At 46.3% G+C, this 21107-nt stretch overlaps 1 protein-coding gene across 1 annotated transcript in view; it reads right to left on the minus strand.

Moving 5' to 3' along the window:
* Positions 1 to 19856, minus strand: part of FAT4 (FAT atypical cadherin 4) — a 149568-nt gene extending 129712 nt beyond the window's left edge. The window contains exon 1 of the mRNA XM_074589091.1: positions 14537 to 19856. Coding sequence (XP_074445192.1) covers positions 14537 to 19813 — 5277 coding nt within the window. The 5' untranslated portion in view covers positions 19814 to 19856. The remainder of the gene's footprint in view (positions 1 to 14536) is intronic.
* Positions 19857 to 21107: the final 1251 nt, after the last annotated feature.

Here is a 21107-nt window from a genome sequence, read left to right on the forward strand (position 1 = left end):
TAATAAATGGAATTTCTTCTAAATGGCAGATTGCCATGTAAGCTTGGTTAAATGTTTATGAACCACTCAATACACAGCCTATTTCATACCCTCCCATCTGCAGGTGAGCGTGGGGGCCACAGGAAGGTAGACCTGTTAGCACCAACCTACTCTAAACACGCTATAAAAGTTTGCTGATCGCTATTGCTGATGTAAACAGAAGCCTGCATCTACCATGGGATTCACTACCCAAATTTAGCCAAATCTCCAGTACAGTGCCTTACTTTAAGCTAGGCACGCAGGTCCCAGCATGGACGCTTTGGGAGAGCGAGTCTCTCACTCCACGATAGATTGGCACGTTCCCTTTCTTGATTGCCTCTGAGGGATGGTCTCTGGGAGATCTATTGTCCTTCCCTGAGGAGATACTGGAAACCTCAACAAGTGGCTTATTAGTCTTACAAAGCTAAAGTAACACACTGTGAATTCAACCACAAGTCCTAGATGCATCTGGAGAGCCACATGAAGAAATACCTCAACCGTAACGTTATAGTTCCCACATTAAGCAAATACTGAGAGAGAGAAAACTTCTAGGGGACGAGAGCTTGCAGGTGACTCCAAAACTCACCACCACTTCAACTGAAAGGACTGCTGGTTCTGACAGCAGTAAGACAAGAAAATAGCTCCAATTCAGAGTGTCTTTGGTGAAGTCCTTCCCCACAGAGCACACTTCAACATTTCTCAAGGATTTCCCATTTTAGTGAGCAGCCCATTTTATTTTATAAAGGAAACAGTTTATTTTCCTGTAAATCAGGAGGTCGCCTACAAGAAGCCTTGGTGCTATCAGAAGGTCAAGTTCTGTTAGCCTTATACTAGTAGTCCTTCTGGTCTCCAAGGAACTAACCACAGGAGTGAAGACAACAGGATTTTGTAGTTAGGTCTTTGTACACACGCTCAAGTTTCTCAACAACTACAGTTTCTAAGCCTACACCTTCCCCCCATAAAGAATCACTCTTATTCCCAAGAAATCTTACTTTAAATAATATTTTTATTAAGATAAAACCCATAAGATTATGTAGGTGTGCATATCAACACAACCCTTAGCAGTGCTACCCTTGGTTTTTTGTTGTTTTGTTTTTAACTCCTGCTTTTCCTAACTGCAAGCAGCTATTAGTAGTTGGAATAGATGTGGTACGTGTACAATTTTTAGGCTGTTTACATGCCGCCACCAAATGACTTTTGATGGCTTCTCCCATCTTTTTCCAGCCTAAGTAAACACCAAGTAGCTCCCCCCGACCTAGGTCGGATAAAGCAGCTAATTTTGGTCTTTTTAAAACTACACCACAACAGAAAGCACTCTAAATTCATACTAGATAAAGCGCTCCTTTATTTTTAAATTATACGAACATCAAGCAATGTGTATGTTTACAAATGAGCTTCTAGAGTTTAATTGACTTCTTGACGGAGGCTCGTGCAAAACTGTTCTCCATTAAGTTGCCCTGTAGCCCACTTCGCACTATAATTTATCGCTAGTTCTTTTCCTTGGAGTACTGTGCTAATACCATTGTCTTATATTCCTTTTTACGGAGTTACATCCATGTAAAGTGCCTAATTATAGACCACGGAACATCTCGATTTCCTTATTTCCTTGGCAAAGGCAAGGTTTTTTTGTTAGATATTTAGCATTTACCCTGTGTCACTTTCAATATAGATCTTAATTTACACAAATAGAAGCTCTTTCTTATTTACTTACGGTCTCATTTTCTGCTTGGTTATACCAATGTAAATGAAGAGTAATTTAATTAAATAAAATATAGTTATGGTGATGGAAAATTAGCATTACTCAAAGAAAAGCCAGTCCACTGTTAGTAATAATTTCTTTTATAAATTCCAGATTCTCATGCTCATAATGTCCTTTATAGAGCCAAAGCTGTAATAACAATGATACATTTTCACAGAAAAAAAAAAAAAAAAGTAGCATTTTCCTGATCATACAAAGGGCTTTTCCCCCCCCCCCCCCCCAGAGGGAATGTAGCTGGGTGGCATTTATTTTTCTATTTGTATAGCAGTAGCCACAATTAATAATAATAATAATATTATGGTGTATTTATAGAAGAGACTGTTTGCACATGCGAGACCTCAAGGCATCAAAAAAAGCACATTAATTTTTATAGCACTGAGTCTCCAAATGAAACAGTCTCCCTCCATCAGTTTTGGGCAACTTTGCTGCACCAAAAAAAAAAGTATTTAAATGTCTGTTTTAAAAACATATACATATGGGAAGAGCAGGGGAGGACAGAAAGATCATTTAGATGACAATAGACGAAAATAGCACTATTTTGAATGAAGTTTGGTCTTCGTTATTTACAATACAACACTAGGAGTATGGCTTTGCAACTAGATTTTTAATATATTAGTTTCTATGAAAAACAACTGCAATATCTCAACTTAATGACTGCAAATTGAAAAAGATATTCAAAATGAAATTTATTTGCCCTAGCATGAAGTCTCAAGTACCATTTTTCTTTCATGCTCACCAGCAAGAGCATCCTGCGGACTTCCAGCTGTCATGAGCGGGAGAACATTACTGCCATCACTTATAAAACAGGAATCTTTCTTAAGGCCTTCTAATGAAATTGCCTGATTAAGACTTTGCTTTAAATAGATGGAGGGGGGGGAAAAAAAAAAAAAAAAAAAAAAAAAAGGTCGGTGGTCTACTCCCTTCTCCTCAGCCCTGCCCTGATGGATGGTGTTGCTCATGGGTGTAACAGATCCAACAGACTTGGAACAACCGCTATGTCTGGTGACAGCGATTTATTTCCGCAAGCAACTTTAAAGTTCAGACATACCATTTTTAGATAGCGGTTCATTTCTACAACAATAAATAATGGAGGCTAGGAAAAATTTGCTCAGACTAAGAGTCTGTAGGACTTTGCTCTTCCATTACACGTCCCTGTCCCGCCGTGGCTTGGCTTCCTCCTCTGCCAAACAGACTGTAGGCAGACTTAGGCACTACCTCCTCAGAGGACAAGACGTTATTCATACATTTGTGTGTATCCACACATATATACATGTTTACAGACATACACACATCACATAAAGCATGGCAATGTGAGAATGAACACGGTGAGAATCATCACAGTGAGAAGATGATCAAAGGGCTGAAGCACCTCTCCTACGAAGACAGGCTGAGAGAGCTGGGGGGTTGTTCAGCCTGGAGAAGAGAAGGCTCTGGGGAGACCTTATAGCGGCCTTCCAGTACCTGAAGGCGGCCTGCAAGAAAGCTGGAGAGGGGCTGTTTGCATGCAGCGACAGGACGAGGGGCAATGGTTTTAAACTAGAGCAGGGCAGGTTTAGATTAGACATTAGGAAGAAGTTCTTTACGATGAGGGTGGTGAGACACTGGCACAGGTTGCCCAGAGAGGTGGTGGAGGCCCCATCCCTGGAGCCATTCAAGGCCAGGCGTGATGAGGCTTTGAGCAACCCGATTTAGTTGAAGATGTCCCTGCTTACTGCAGGGGGGTCGGACTAGGTGACCTTTAAAGGTCCCTTCCAACCCAACACATTCTGTGATTCTATGAATAAACGACCTGAAAAATGAGGAGACATGAAGGGGCCATGCAAGGGGAGAGCTAGTGTTGAGGTGGGTGATGAACAGAGGTGGACACATGCTTTTAAGGCTTTTCAGTCCAATTTTTAGGAGCTACTTTCAGCAATGCATCAGGATTTTTCTATTAGCAGATAAGAACCAAAGGTCGGACAGCATGACATAAGTCCCTGAGGACGCATTATTGTTCATTTGTTACAGAAACCTGAAAGGAGGGCTTAGCTCCAGCCTTTGGCGTCCAACCGAGCAGGAGTATTGAATTTACGCAAGTCCTTTCCTACACTGTAAAACGTATTAAAATAAACATATTCACGTAGTCGTCTTCCTCCCCTCTTACCCCTCTCACACACAAACTCAGTACCGAGCAGAAAAAAAAAAAAATTAAAAAAAAATAAAAATCACACAATAAGAGACACCTTTATCAGCCTCAGCCATCTGTGTTCCTTTAGTCTGATCCAAGAATTTTGGCAGGCATGCGCGCAGCCTTGCTCCTACCCAATACCATCCTGCCCCACAAGGAAAGGTCCACTCCCACTTCCTCCCCTCTCCACCAGCGTTCTCAGTCCGTCGCCTGCAGGACGTGAAATAATAAGACGCCGGGGCTTACGTTTAATTAATTACGATCTCGGCGCGATCACTTAACCTCATTCTGAGTAACTGCAACCCCACTCGATAACACGGCACCGAGAAAGAAACGGATGATAAAACCCCACGCAACTTGCAGTGCTGGCCATTGGAATTAGTCGGAGTTAAGAAAGTTATATGTAAAAATAAAATAAAACAAGCTGACTCCTTGCAAGTTAGACGTGCAGGAGTTAAAGAGTGCTGTTAGGGAGAAAAAAAAACAACAGTGGAAAGAAAAACTCTACTTCATATAAGATCGCCACCACCATAAATTAGCTTCCAGACAATCTGACATGACCCTACTGGGGTTAAAAATCTGGATTTTCATTAATTTGTTCACTGAAATCATAAAGGGTCAAATTCTTTTCTCAAAGCAGACAGGCAAAAAACCCCAACTTTATTAGGCAACTTTCAAAGGGAATAGAATCGTGCTCGGAAAAAAGTCATTTGAATACACACAAACAAAAACGCAAGTCTCGAAAGACTAAGAGCGCAAAAAACTACTGGGTTCGCCTTCTGTTTCTAAACAGCCTTGTAATTGCAACATGTCTTCATATTTCAGACAGCATGGCATTTTGATGGATTAAAAAGATCTGTTGTATTGAAAAGAATAAAGAATGTGGAATGGGGAAAAGCACCAGGCAACCTGAGCTGTAATATAGAGGAAAACCCCTCTGGAAAATTCAAGCTTTAAGCACATATACTACAGCTGTGTACCGTAGCTCAGGCATCTTATTTATTCCTCTGAACTATTTCAGTAGAATTCTCTTCATTTATCAAAAATGATCCAAAAAGGAGCTGACATGAAAAGCCCTCGACTCAGTTTTCTCTCTAGCTCTCCAAGGAACAATTTATCTCTTAGTACACTGCAAGGGAAACAGAATCACGTATTTCCCCCCACAAAGTGCCTGTGGCAACCCCACACCTCCAGCTTAAAGTTTTAAATAATGCTTTTTCTATCTTAATATTCATATGTGCCCAGTGATGTGAACTTGGTTTGGGTTTTTTTTGGGTTTGTTTTTTTTTTCTTTCCTCTCCCCAGATGCTTCAGGATGCCACACATCAAATTGTTGTTTTGATAGCCAATTGCTGTTGCTGAATTTATTTCAGCGCTATCCAGTGTTGGATGCTATTTAAAAAAATTTGGTCCAAGCCGGATATAAATTCTGGACATAGCTTAAAAAGACAACTACGGATCTGGGCAGGTGAAACATCACATACACATTCTCAGAATTAACAGTCTTCTCCTGGATTATATTTCAATAAATGGCGCAGCTACCAAAAATAAAGCTTTTTCCTAAAAACCCAAAGAGGACTAGATACAAAGCAGTTAATAAGTAATAAATTAATATTTTACTCGTTCATATTCTAGACAAAAAACACATCTTGGAAACGCTACAAAAGCATTAAAATTGAATATAACTCCAAAGGAATCCTTATGGAAAAAAACTTAAATGATTTTATAACTAAAACTAGCACTCACTTGGGTAACTCCCTGAGTGAAAAGTTGTCTTTTGATCATTCTTTGCTTCTCCGCACTAATAAGCTGCCCCATAAAAGATGTATCTCCAACTAAGGGCCTGGAAACAAGTCAAAAGTAGCTTGTAAGACACACAAAGTTCATCAGCTTTACCAGTGCTGTTCATACAATATTAAATAAGCCGTAGAGAGACACAGGCTGGTCGCTGCGGTACAGCTCCAGCAAAACCCCAGCTCCCAGCAGAACTGGACCTCTTGCCACACTGCAGCAGCAAGCACCACAGTCCCAGAAGACATTTACCGATATCAACCCCTGAAACTGCAGCTTTATTGTTCTCTTATGCCCTTATATTTATTTAAAAAAAAAAAAAAAAAAAAAAAGAGTCAGAGTTCAGGTTACTGGGGACATACTGCACAGGCACACACGTGCCACACCAAACACGACTTTGCTCTGAACCTTCATCACCCGTCTTGTATCACAGGCACTATGGAAGAAAAAAAGTGCGTCCTTATTTCCCTTCTGAATCTCCTAAAAAACTCACATAAAGTCACACTACCATTGCTTCCCTCGCCTTTTACACATGTCTTTGCTCATGATGGCTTGACTCCTGCTGAGGAGGGCTCCAGACAGGCACCTGCTGAGAACTGAAAACGGTACAGGCAGATTCTACAGAGAAAACGATAGAGTTGCTTGACCCAGTTTGGTTGTTTTCCAAGCACATCCAACTGAGTGGCTGAAGAGAGAATTATTTTGACACATGCACATACATGCGTATTTAGAAGAGTCTCCCTCTCTGGAGACATTCAAAACCCACCTGGATGCGTTCCTGTCCAGCCTGTTCTAGGTGAACCTGCTTTGGCAGGGGGGTTGCACTAGATGATCTCCAAAGGTACCTTCTAACCCCCACCATTCTGTGACTCTGCGAAGAGCCTAGCTAGCCACGAGGCTGGAAAATGCCGATACAGGAGATCAAGACAGTTACGATTTTGTGTTAATGATGACGATACTTCACACACTGGCCATTATGGCACATCCCAAAGCTATTCCCATTTGTTTCACTTAAATATCTGTGAGAAAAATACTTCCTTAGTGTTTCAGCTCTCTTAAAAGATCCAGATCAACTACATGGGGCTCTCAGGAGTTCGCTTCTCTCGCACGGCCACGGCGGGGAACCCAAATGTGGCCAGGGGATGCCACCTCCAGGCCACAAGGCAGAGAAAGCGGGAAGGTGATACACTGCAAGAAGATACTCTTCTCCAAAATAAGGAGCCCCCAAAGCTCCTTCCATCTGTCTGAGCTTCAGAGGCTGATGAATGTTTCCACCACCAGCACGCCTTTCGGTCTGTAGAGCTGGATGTCTAGATGGCTGCGTTAAATATAGTAAAACCCTTATACACTAATTGAAGATCATTATGTCAATACAAGCAACAGCCTATTAACAGTGTGCATGAGCGAAGACTGCAGAATATGAAATGCTAAGGCAAACGTTTGTTTTCTTTACTTTTTGCATAGCTGTTGGCACATAAATTACCACTTCATAACAGGCTCTTTGAAATTCTTTTGCATTAACTAATGCGACTGTATGTATTTTTACAGTGCAATCATAGCTATCGGTTTCCATCTGTTCTACTGTCCTTTTGGTATGTTATTGCTCTGAGGAAGTAAACAAAAATAGATCACTACAAAAACAAACCTGGGTGACAGTCTAGACTAAGGGTCTAATTAAAAATAAGATTTATTAGAATAGGGAGAAACATCGCAGTAAAACAAAGACACAGCTTCTCTAACATATCTGGTATTATTCTTGGCGAAGTGAAGCAGGGCTATAAATTTCCTGAAACAAATCAGTATGGTACATCAGTACCATACTGATCTGGCATCCCTTTTCCTGACTATGAGAATATTTTAGGAAAACTCTTTGTTTTGCTCCAATTTTAGTCACCATAAATTACTTTTCTAATTAGAACCCAAGAGTATTAGGGCTTGTCCACATGCAGGTTTTGCACAGACACAATCACCGGGGTAAGAAACCAAACTGACTTAACAGTAACGCTACTCCCTAGTCTAGACACAGTTAAAACAAACTCTACCAGTAGAACTATGTCATGCTAAGGGGTCACTTTGATATAAATTAAACAGGCACCTTGTTATTAGAGGGGTGCGAAGCGGCCCCTGGAGTGGTGGTTCAAAGTCCAACCTCTGAGAAGACTCAGAAGAGACCGTGGCAACGTCTGGAGCCTCCTTCCATCATTCAAAAGGGTATGAGCATCTTCTGATGAGATGCAGTCTCAAGATTCAAGTTACGCACAGGAAACGGCAAAAGACCATAGCAAAGATTTCAGGAGCCAACGATAACATAGCCTTACCCCGGTAAAGCTGCTGGCGAGAGCTGGAGACACCAAAAGGGAAGGCAGGCTTTGGTGACCAACTTCTGTTGTCCTCCAAAATGAACAGCCACCGATTGCTCCACCTAACACTAACATATGGAAAGAAACCTGCACTCCAGCAGCCCGGCGGGAGGGGTGTGTGTATCATTTTACATGGCTTATTAACATCGATAGAACCCAGGAATCATTAAGAGATTTGTATGAAGAATTTAACACTTAGCAAAAACAAGCACATGAAAACTTTGCTGTGGTTTCTGGCTATTATTTCTAGTGTTTGCATTAGAGATGCATGAAAAATAATATTTTCCATAATAAAGAATGTTGGTTTTAAAGCCTAGTGATTTTTAACATAAAAATTATGAAGTGACCTCACATGCAAAAATGCCCAGAGGCTGCTAAAATAGCAAAGAAATGAGAAATTCTAGATATTAAGAAAACTTAGCAAAGCAGAATCATTAAAGAAATTAGAGAGGATGAAAAAGAAGGGACAACTTTGAACTGAAACCCACAAATTGGTTTGGAACAGCTTTCGACATAAGGCACATTTATCTCCCACTCTAGTTCAAGGAGAACTTAGAGATCCCTTTTCAGATCCGAGCAAATGACAGCAATAACTTAAATAATTACACGTTTCTAAGAATTAGTAATATCAGCACTAGGAAAGAAAAAAAAAAAACAACAAAACTGGCTTTGGAGCTGGGACAAGGCAGCAGATTTTCATTGTTTACTCAAACATTTCATAAGTAGTTTCCTTTGTCAAACTACAATTAGTGTGACATGTATCATTAAAGAATAAAACAATTTATAAATAGTATGAATACAAGGAGTACCCCATTGTTCTTACTTGTACTGGTAAATACAAGACATGCCAGATAAGACTTCTCTGAAGTCTGGGGTTTCCAATTCTCTCGCTGAACTTAAAGCCCTCCACCGTGTGCCAGCTCGGTTAGAAAAGTAACACCTCCAGTGTTTTGCCCCGCCAAATGCACCCCTTTCCCTCTAAAAAGAGATGTTAGGTCTCGTCCCACATCTATGAAGTGGTACCCAGCCCAAACAGCACCAGGGAAGCATCATTGCAGCCTCTCCTGGAACATATTCCGTCAGTCCTGCTTAGCAGCATCTTCCCTTCCTCAGTCCAGGTTTCTAGAGCTCTGCGCCAGATATGTGCAATGGAGGAGACAGTTTTTGAGTACCTCCATCTCACTCCTGGGTCCCACAAGGGCCCATGAGGTGCAGGAGCAACACAGAGCTAGCTCAGGCACGGGATCTAGGTTGGGCTGAGTCAAAAAGCTCCACATAAACTCATTACACCATGCAAATGTGGGTTTATGGCCGTGGCTGCAGTTCACACTGAGTCAAGGTGAAATGTCCTATGATTTTCTTTCCAGGAGGAAAGGGCCATTCATTCTGCCTGCCTTCATTCATTTCCACACCTTTACCATGCCAATAGCCTGCAGTGTCCAAAATCCCCATATCTTGCCTGATTCAAGAACACTTTTTTCCTAGACTGTGGATTTGGGAGATAAAAGCCTCTGCCTACCTGAAAGTCCAAACTTCCCAATAGTGCCTGTCATGAAACGTAGCACAAGAAGCCTCTACAAACATACAAATGCAAAAGAAAACTCAGTGCCTCACGTTTCCCTGTCTGAAAATGAGGACGATCGCCCCTCTTTTGGGAGCATGTTAACATTCAACAGGCAAAAAGTGCTACTGGGATCACTGACATGCCTCTCCAAGTATTTCCATTTTCAAATCAACACCCTCACTAAATCTTTCATTTATACGCTTCCCTCCTTTGTACCCTTCTCTCTCGTCCTTGGAAACGATGAACTTTTTCAAAGTATATGAAAGACATTGAACTGAAGGAGCAGTTCACCTCCCAAAGTGTTCACCCCCTCATTTGCCATACATGATGTACGTGCTGGCACCACTGGCCCCTGGCAAACCCACTGCTCCTTTCAAGGAAGGCCTCCACTGAAGGGTTAAACACGTGAACTACAGATCCTGTCTAATTCCGCTTAATCCCTAGTAACACCGCACAGAAGATGAGGTATCGTCCCTGGCTCCCTCTTATTCCTGCCAGCCAAGAAACAGGGTACAACATACGACCACCCCGAAACGGCCCACAGCATACGATCGTTGTTTTGGGAGGCGGGCTTGAATAAACTCACATGGTTTTCAAGCAATGCCAATGAGCATTGCTATATTAAATATAAAATCACAACAGTGAAACCCTCAGCCCTGCCTGAAGAGGTTAAAAGAGAATTTATGTTGGAGAGCCAAGAGAAAGGAGTGAAGCAATTCCTGGCTTTTTTTCTTTCCCTTCAGGACACCTACATTCTTTGTAGAGCATTGCATAACACTGCAACGCCTTATGATCAATACAAGAGGAGAAAAACTAAGACCGACCACAGAACACATTCACACAACGTCAAATCACCAGGTTTGTCACTGTAGATTACACAAATCAGCAAAGAGTCCAAAATAAATTAAAAAAAAAAAAAACAACTTTCAAATTCAGTAATAACTATCCAAAATTACACCGCTTAGCTGTAAAATACCATGGAACAGGCACTTGGGTTTCCTTTGCAAATCTCAAAGTATTTGGTACTTTGAGCATAAAACTTTATCTCACAACTTGCACTTTTCTGACCCCCCCCCCGCCACTTTTCTTTCCATATAGTAATAACAAGCACAGAAACATACACAAATATGAAACCCAGTGCTAAAAAAAAAAAAAAAAAATAAACCCACAAACTGTAAATAAACTGTTCCTTGTTTTCCAAACTCTTTGCTATTGCTTTACTGAAAATATAATGTAACCCTTGAGTTTCAAGGCACATCAGCTGCTGTGGGTTCAGAAGGGGATTCACCACAGTCCTGCCATTGCATGGCTCTTCCCCTGGCCCCTCTCTTCAGAAAAGGGCTAAGACCCTGGTAGCCAGGCAATCAGTGGAGCTATAGTCTGATCCTACAGGGCAAACCCCAGGAATGGAGGAGAAAGACTGGAAAAAGACTTTTCCAGTTGGAGCACTGGGTGGATCCTTTCAATATAGTTGATATTATAAAAAAAAAAAAAATACTAACCCAAAAACCAAAGAAGAAAAAACAGCAACAAAAAAAAAAAGGTGAAAAAAAAAAAAAGTAGAGTTCAGTAACAGAATTTAACAAAAATAATCGCAACATTTCCCAAGGATGAGGACTGATTCACTTCTAGAGTAAGTGGTTTCACACAAGCCTGCTCTTCTCTTATCCTGCCTGCTGGCTAGGCAAAGCCCAGCCACTGTTTCGAAGCTGCAAATATCTCTATTTCACACCACCTATCTGCCGCCCGAAAACCATTCCCAAAGCCTACATTAGGCAAAAAGATCCATTAACTTTCTTGCTACTGCCGCTCTCCGCCTCAACCTCCGCCAGCAAGTTTAAGGCTGGGTGGCTCCGAGTGCTCAGCAGTTCCCCCGCACGCCACAGCCCAATTCAGATGATGGCTGGCATCAGGGCAGAAGGCATAGCAGGTAGTGAAGAAGAATGAAGAAGTTGTTAAGCATATCCCATTACTATTTTTCTTCCCTCCCTTTTCTTTAACCAGATTCAGGAAAAAAAACAAACAAACAAACAAACAACCGAACATACTCTTCATAAGAGAAAAAAGAAAAGAAAAAATAAATACACAATACCCAAACTTTTTTTTCCTGCCATAGAATCCAGAAAAACAAATAAGACTTAGAACCACACAGCTTATTTGCTCAGAAAACTGTCACGTATAATGGTACCAGACCTCTTAGGTTTTGTCTGCACACCTGTATTGATGCTGTACAACTTATTTCTCATGGGCGAATCTAAAAACCAGTCAGTCTTCATCATGCCATGTATATACCCAAAAAAGCTGAAGGGATTATGTGCCAAAGAACACCTGAGTTTTGTGGCTTTATATATTCTACAGGTTCACACACATTCATTGTCCCTCGTCGGTGTTTGGGTTGTACCAACACTCAAACCATCACCTTAAAAACCAGGACCGGAATAAAACATTAAACCTTCCGAATGACACACTTGATGCACAAAGACTTTAGTATCAGTGTGTTTTAAGATGGGTTTCCAAAGATAAGAGAGAACGTTCACATACTCGGGTGCTGGTTGGGTTTTGGTTTGGTTTTTATGAGAGAAGATTGGCAGTAAACTCTCAGAGCGGAATGTGTGCACTCGATACATCAAACCACTACCCCAGTGAACAAAAAAAAAAAAAAAAAAAGGTTAACATCCAAAAGCAACATGGAAAAAAGCTGCATTGCTTATTCAGCACCCACTGACAGTCAGCTCGCACAAAGAATTGCACTGTAGCCCTTCTTGCTCAAGTGTGGGACAGCAAAAGCCGTTCCAGAAAAATTAAAGAAGTCACGAGAGAGCCTGCATATGGTTATGTTTTTTAAAGTCGATAGTTGATTATAATTTATAATACATTTCTAAAGAAGCACAGTAAGCTAATTAACGTCTGGGAGAAGAAGCATTTTAGAAGCTATAGAGACGCAACCAGCAATATGAAATCCTAGCTCCCAACTATTGCTTTCAATGTTCTTCACAGAATAAAACATTTGCTTTTAATTTCAGGAGTGGTTTGTACTCAACAATGTAAAATTTGTTTAGAGTTTCAATGGTTGTTCTCTTCCTTGCCCACGAAATATTCATATTAAATGCTTCTACAACGTGCAAGACTATTGCAACCACAGGGGCTTCTATGAGACCTCCTCCAGTCAAGAGACTCTCTGGTCACGTGGGCGGACCCAAATTTGAAGGAGTGTGATCCAAATACCCACTGACAAAGGCTTAACCCTCAAAACAACTGACAAAATATGATGTAATAATAATAAAATTTTTAAAAAGTGATAAAGGTATAATCTTTTACAAATTACTAGCAGGGGTACAAAGACCTAGATAACAGGAACCTTCTAGTACCAACAGCATGAATTATTTAAGCCAGCAGCACTACTAGAACAGGTCGTTTTCCAATACACTACCACTCTTCAAAACATCATAATCTACAGCACACACACTAAAATGAGCCCTGTCATACGTGCTAAGAAATCTTTGAATTTGAACAATGCTCAAACTCCCTGTCTAACAATTACTTCGTAGAGCACCAGTCACTGCCAGCACAGGAGAGCGAGGTTCCGTACCTATACGGATCATACTTAAACTACAGTAAAACAACAAAAAAGTGGCTATGAAGAGAAAAAGCTACCTCTGCCAAGTACGAAGTAGAAATACCACATCTGCTAAAATCAAAAAGAAAAAAAAAAAAAACAAACCACCACAAACCACCACAGCATCCTTGGTGGCTCAAAACCAAGACAATATTCCCAAGAGGAAATATAGCTGGAGGTAGCATCTGGGACGCATGGGGCAATGCAATATCAAGATAATACATTCAGTGGGTGAGGGAAATGGTTGAACCACAACGCTCTACCAGCATCCTCCGCTGGTTGGCCCACTCCACTCAGCAGTGCCAGCCCCAAACTTCCAGGAACTGCAAGTAAAATGGCTCATAGCGAAGTGCAGAAGGCAGCTCCAGAAAGATGGTGCAACTTAAAACGAACACAAGGCTCCCTTTCACACCAGGCTTCTCAGTATCCCTGCAGAAGACAGCAGGAATGGTGTAAACGATCAGTTCTGTGGCTCAATTACCAGACAGAGTAAATAAAACATTTGCACTTCACAGCTGATGTTTCAAACCTGTTTTCCACCCTTTGCTCCTCAAGCTAGTCAGGCAGAGGACATGTAAAGACCCTTCAGTCAAAGCAAATGGCTTTGTGATAAGGAAAGCTACCAGCTAAAATGTTGCATTTTCACCAGAACCAGACCATTTTCAGACCAGAAACAAGACTGTTTTCATACTCATCGGTGATGGTAAAGAAGCAACCTAAACCGGAGATGCCATGACGAGACCTATCCAAGGGACATAACCAGGCAGGGACACCGAGCACATCCAAGACTTGAGACGCTAGATGAGCTGTTTGGAGAGCAATCCCCTGCTGCCCAGTTCTCAGACAAACACCGACATGGTGACTGCAGTAGTAGTTCAGTCGTAATTCACACAGGAAGAGAAAGACTTAAAATAATTAACAATTGCTAAAAGGAGAAGGCGCGCAAAACTCCAAAATGCCCGTGATTAAAGCTTTTAGCACCTAAAGTACTTAGTACCTAGAATTTATTTAACCACCATTGTGCCTACAGCAGCCAAATGTAAGCACTACGCCTAAGGCTCCCTCAAATTTCTAAAGGCGGCTTTGAGGAAAACAGTTTGAGGTATACTAATTGAAAGGTTATCTTAATCTAATGAGTCATCAGAATTAGCTTTGAGGTCTTCTGCTACCTCGAACTACTGTCTGTAAAACAGCTAACAACAAATACACCAAATCACTCATTTAGAATGCAAACAAATAATTACTGAATAAAAAGCTTTACCTCTGCTCGCTGCGTGCGGGGCAAAACAGATGACTTCTCAATGGCATAAACATCCACCAGGTAGAGACGCGCTCCTTGCTCCCTGTCCAAAATGGCAGCCGTCTGGATGACACCAGTATGGCGCCCGATGGTGAAGAGGCGCCCGAGGCTCTTATCTTCGCATCGGACGGACACGATGTAATATTCCACCTGGGCTTCGGAACCCCGCGGACTCGCCGCTTCGATCGATATCACGTTTGTCCCGATAGGCTCGCCTTCTTTTAAGATGGTTATGTATTTCGGCTGAGTGAAGACGGGCCCGTCAACCCCTTGCAGAATTATAGTCATCTCAGTGGTGGATTTTCTCCTTTCAGGGCCCAGATCCGTGGCAGAAACGATGAGATTGTATATGAGCTGAGAAGGCACCAAAGCTGACGCTACTCTTAAATCTCCGCTGTAGCGATCCACAATGAAGGTTTCGGTATCTCCATTGATTATTTCATATTCCACTTCTCCATTGGCGCCCTCGTCAGGATCTGCAGCAATAATTGTCGTTAGGATCGAACCGATCACAACTGAGGGGTCGGCAGCGAGAGCATTTTGCGATACGAACACGGGAACATTGTCATTTTGATCCGTCACCAAAACAGTCACATTCTTCAAAGCAAATCGTCTGGACTCCACAGGAACAGCCTGATCAGTGGCTTTGACTGTTAACTCAAAGAGGTTAGCAAACTCGCGATCTATTTCAGCATTGGTAAATATTGTCCCTCTCACTTCATCTATCCGGAAATGATTACCCCTTGGCATCTGCTGAATGATTGCATACGTTAGCTGCCCATTAATATCCGCATCTGGATCATGAGCAGTCACAGAAATGACAGAACTACCAACAGGAACGTTTTCAACAATAGATTTAAAGATGTCCCCCGGAGGAAAGTGAGGAGGGTTGTCATTAAAATCCCTAACATGTATTACCACTGACATTGTAGATGACCGTGGTGGCCTTCCTTGGTCTTTTGCTGTTATATTTAGCTTATACAGAGATTGTGTCTCAAAGTCCAGTTTCTTTGCAAGAAAAATACTACCGGTGTTGGGACTGATGCTAAAGGTCCCGTGATTGTTTGTCCCCGTAATGCTATAGTGGAGGTCAGCATTGTCACCTGAATCAGAATCAGTGGCAGTGACAGATGACACAAGTTCACCGACTCTCATGTTTTCCAAGACGTCCACTAACAAAGTTGATTTAGGGAAGGAAGGGCTGTTGTCATTTTCATCCAACACATCAACGCTCAACATGCAAGTTGAACTTAGGGAAACTGCTCCAGAGTCTACCGCTTGGATGACAAGCGAATACGACGCAGTAGCTTCATGATCTAGTCTGCCTACTAAGGTCACTTGGCCTGTGCTGCTATCGATTGCAAACTGTTTTTCTTCATTTCCCTTGATTACAGAGTAGTGAATCAATCCATTAACCCCTTCATCAACATCTGAGGCGGAAACTCTCAGAACCTGCGTCAGATTTGCTGCCAGTTCTGATATAGTAGCTTGATAGAGATCTTTCAAAAATTTGGGGGCGTTATCATTGATGTCTTTCATGTAGATTTGTACAGTTGCCTGATCCTTTAGAGGCTTTGGCAACCCCTGATCTGTCGCTATTACTGTGAGACTAAATACCGCCGCCCCCCTTTGCCTCATGAGAGCTTCTCTGTCAAACTGGTGAGTGCTTCTGATTTCCCCAGTTACCGCGTTCAGCTCAAAATCCGGCTGCATATGCTCAAATGAGTACCTGACTTCACCATTTGGCCCAAAGTCTTTATCTACAGCATTTATTTTACCTACATACGATCCACCTCTCTGCTCCTCTTCAAAATAAAATACATAGTTGGTACTGTTGAACAGAGGCCTATTATCATTTACATCCTCCAGAATTACAGTCACATTTACAGTAGCATTGAGTGGTTCTACTGCTCTATCGGAGGCAACAACCAGTAAAAGATATCTTTCCTGAAGTTCACGGTCCAGTTCACTCTTTATATACAGCTGACCATCTGGGAATATGCCAAAGGCATCCCCAGTATTTCCTTCAATTATACTATACGCTATTTCACCGTTCACTCCCGAGTCTTTGTCGGAAGCCTGCACCTTAAAGAACCTGGAATTCACAGGCTCCGACTCCAAAATAGTAATTTCATAGGAAAGCTGGTCAAACACAGGTGGGTTATCATTTACATCGTGAACAGAGACAGTCAGGATAAAGTTAGAGGACAGCTGCGGCACCCCCATATCCGAGGCCAGGATTTCAACCTGGTAAGACCCAGCATTTATGTCAAGTGGCCCGATTAAGCTTATGGCACCTGTTTCCTCATTGATCGAGAACAAGCCCTTTGGGTTTTGCTTAAGGCTGTAAAGGACCACGCCATTAACACCTTCATCAGGGTCAAGAGCTTTGGCCTGGAATATGGTATGCCCAGCTTTCCAGTTTTCAACCACATTTACACTTTCCACCACATGAACAAAGTGTGGGGAATTGTCATTTAAATCTTTGACCGTTATATTGACCATAGCGTCTCCAGTTATCGCCCCACCACTAGCGACCACCTTCAGCTGGTAAAATGCTTGCTCCTCCCTGTCAATAATACTGGCTGTGGTGATCTGCCCCGTCACTCTGTTGATGGCAAACACGCCCCTTTGGTCACCTGTCGTAATAAGGTAACTGATGTTGGTGTTGAGGTCCATGGTGGAAGCAAAAACAGTACCTACATGGTAACCGAGGGCAACATTTTCAAAGACAACAAAACTGTACATGCCCTGGCTGAAAACAGGTGGATTGTCCTGGGTGTCCAAGACAGTGATGGTGACAATGGCTTGGTTCTGCGACTGAAGATGGCCACCATCAGTGGCCACGATCTGCAACTGGTAAGCAGTTTTCTCCTCCCTGTCAAGGGCTATTTTTGTTGTGATGACCCCTGTCTGGCCATGGACCTGAAACCTGGACGTGTCTCCGGCTGAGATGCTGTACTTGACCGTCCCATTGGGTCCCAGGTCAGGGTCCGTGGCAGACACAGTGGTCACATAGGTTCCAGCTGGCTCATTCTCTTGGATATGGGCAAAATACTGAACGGGGTAAAACACGGGGCTATTGTCATTCACATCCAGGAGACTCACATTAACTCGGGCTATCGAAGAAAGGGGAGGAGAGCCTAAATCAGTAGCCAGGACCTGCAGCGAGAAGTGCGCCTGCTCCTCCCGGTCCAGCTGCGAGATGGTGCTGAGCTTGCCCGACACAGGATCCAAGCGAAAGATACGGCGAGGGGTCACTGAGGAGGGGCCAACCGCCGCTGGTGCCGGCTCAGATTCCTGCAGGGAGAAGCGGACAGTCCCATTGTCTCCCAGGTCCCCATCTGTGGCACTCAGGACCAGCAGCTCAGTTCCTGACGGGGAGTTTTCAGCCAGGGACACCTGGTAGCCCTCAGGTTGACTGAAGCGAGGTTTGTTGTCATTGACATCCAGGATGGTCACCACCAGCTGTGCATAGGAGAACTTGGGCTGCACCCCCTGGTCACGGGCACTGATGTTGAGCACCACCTGAGAAGCAGTCTCCCGGTCCAGCCCGCTGGAGATAGATGTGCCCACAGTATGCCCGGTGGTGCCACCCTCGGGGCCAGCCGTGGTGACCAGCCCGCTGTGCTCACTGATGCGAAACCAGCCAAGCTCGTTGCCCGAGACGATGCTATATTTGAGGTTGGCGTTGAGGCCTGAGTCACGGTCCGTGGCACTCAGGCCCCGCACATAGCTGCCCAGGGGCACCTCCTCGCTGATGTTCACCCTGTAGACCGACTGCCCGAAGACAGGGGGGTGGTCATTAATGTCATTCACAAAGATCACCAGGCTAGCTACCGATGAGCGGCTCACGGGAGCTGCCACCACCCCATCGGGGGAAAGGGAAGAAGTCGGGGTGCCTGGAGGTGGTGGTGGGGCCCCATAGTTATCAGCCACCGCCACTGTAAGGTTATAGGCCGGGATGCGTTCCCGGTCCAACGCGGCTGCTACCTTGATAAGGCTGAGGTTGGGTACCTTACTGCTGTGCACCTCAAAGTGCCGCTGCTCATTTCCCGCCAGGATGGACACAGAGATGTTCCCATTGGCTGCGGGGGAGTCAGCATCGCTCACCGTCAGCAGGGCCACCACCGTGCCAGGGGCCGCGTTCTCATCCACGGAGGCAAAGCGGGAGGTGGCTGGAAAATAGCGAAACTTCACCCGGGGCTCGTTGTCATTGACATCGAGCAGGCGGATGAGGGCCTCGGCCCGGCCACTCAGCGCCGGCACCCCTCGGTCCATGGCCTGCACTGTCAGGGAGTACTGCTGTCGCATCTCGTAGTCCAATCGCTCTCGGATGCGGATCACCCCGCTCTCAGGGTCCACCTCAAACGGGAGACTGCCAACCCCCTCCCCACCACTGCCGCCGCCATCACCTCCTTCCAGGCGGTAGCGGATGTCAGCATTGGTGCCTTCATCAGCATCAGCTGCAGCCACTTGGAGAACACTGGCCCCAACAGGCGCATCCTCAGGCACTCGCGCCTGGTAAAGAGTCTGGCTGAAGATGGGTGGGTTGTCATTGATGTCCTGGACGGTGACGTTGACCTGAAGGTACCCCCGCCGACGGGGCTCGCCCTTGTCCTCCACTTGCACCAACAGCTGGTAGGTGGGGGTGGCCTCCCGGTCCAGCCCACCCCGGGAAACCAGGTGCAAGAAAGCTCCTTCACCGCTGGGGTTGAGGGTGATGTTGAGCCGGAAACGTCCCTCCTCATTGCCAGCCACAATGCGATAGGAGCCATGGTCTACACCATTAGTGCCACTGTCAGCATCGGTGGCCGTATCCAGGATGAGCTGGCGCCCGCTGCCCGTGTCCTCCTTGAAAGTCACCACGATGGAGGGATCGGGGAAGACGGGCGCGTTGTCGTTGAGGTCGAGCACCAGGACCCGCACCTCGCTGGGGTAGGTGGGCTGGCTGGAGAGGACCACCAGGTCCACCACGTCGCTGGCCAGGCTCTCGCGGTCGATGGTGGCGCGGGTGTGCAGGGCGCCCGAGGTGGCGTTGATGGCGAAGAGGGCATGGTGCTCGCTCAGCCGGTAGGTGAAACCGGGACGGGTGGCGATGGTGCCCACCCAGGTGCCGGGCGGCTGCTCCTCCAGCACCTGGAAGACCTGCCGGGGCTCCGCGGCGGCTCCCAGCGGCAGCAGCAACAGCAGCAGCAGCGGCGGCGCCCCGCCGGCGGCGGCGGGGGGGCGGCCCATGGCAGCCCACCTCCCCCGGCCGCTTCTCCCCCGCCGCCTCCCCGGCTTCTCTCCTCACCCTACTGAGGCTCCGCGCGCCCCGCCCTGGCCCCGCCGCCGACCCCGCCGCCTCGCCGCTCTCACGGGGCGCTCCGCCGCCGCCGCTCCTCCTTCCGCCGCCCGGGGGCTGGGGGGCGGCCGGGGGCTCCGCTCCGCATCGCCGCTCAGCAGCCGCCGCCGCTCCGAGCCGCTCCCGCCGGGTCCCCCCGCGATGCGCCGCTCCTCGGCGGCCGCCGTCCCGCCACCATGGGTGGGGAAGGGAGGGGGGACCTTCACCGGCCGCCGCCGAGGCCGGGTCTGTAATCCGGGGCCGCCGCCGCGCCCGCCGCCGCCCGGCCCCAACTTTGCCCGCCGCTCGGCGGCCCCTTCCCTCTTGACGCCCGCCGACGGCTCCCCCCACCGCCTCCCATTGGCCGCCGAGCCCCCCGGAGCCACGCCCACCTCCACGCCCACCGCCACGCCCCGCGTACCTGGGTGGGGGGGCGTCCCGCTCCCGGGAAAGTAAGGGAGGGGGCGCGCCGGGAAAGCGGGGAGTTCTCGGGAAGTTGGAGCGGGGAGGGGGGGCTGCCCGTCCCGCCGCTCCCCAGCGAAAGTGGAGTGGAGAGGGAGGCGGGGGCGGCGGGGACAAATCCCCCCACACCCCCCACACACCGGGTCGGGGGCGGCCCCGCACACCGAGGGACGTGGCTGTGCCGCGCCGTATTTTTAAAGGGCTGCGGAGGCGGGGGAGGGGGGGGGGGGGGATGTGAGGCGCGTTATCCACGGGAAGATCCTCCGCTGCGCAGACATAAAGTTCCAAACACACGTAGCGTAAAGCGGAGGCGCGGGGGTCCCGCCAGCCTTCCCCCCCCGCGCCAGCCCCCGCCGCCGCCATCCACGCGCGGGCCGGCAGCGCCCTCTGCTGCCACGCATCCCCCCCGACCGGCGCCGGCAACCGCGGCTGGGGGCTGCTCGCCGCCCCTCCGCTGCCCTGGGCTGGGGGGGAAAGGGGAAGCATCACAAGGATGCAGGAGCATCAGCACAAGGACCCCACATCCCTGGTCTGGGTGAGATCTCCATCCCACCGAAAGCCCGCACCATCCTTCATCCCAAAAACGGATGCCTTTAAATGAGCCGGAAAGCCCTAATCCCCCCTGCCTGCGGTCACCGCCGAGCAGGAGGGCAGGCATGGCCCTGAAGTCGGTGGTGCCGGCAGAAGCAAAAGTCTAATTTTGAATTTGTTAAGCTTTAAATGCCAGCAGGGATGTAAACACGG

Source organism: Larus michahellis, chromosome 5 (assembly GCF_964199755.1).
Source record: "Larus michahellis chromosome 5, bLarMic1.1, whole genome shotgun sequence".
In the NCBI taxonomy this organism is placed as follows: Eukaryota; Metazoa; Chordata; class Aves; order Charadriiformes; family Laridae; genus Larus; species Larus michahellis.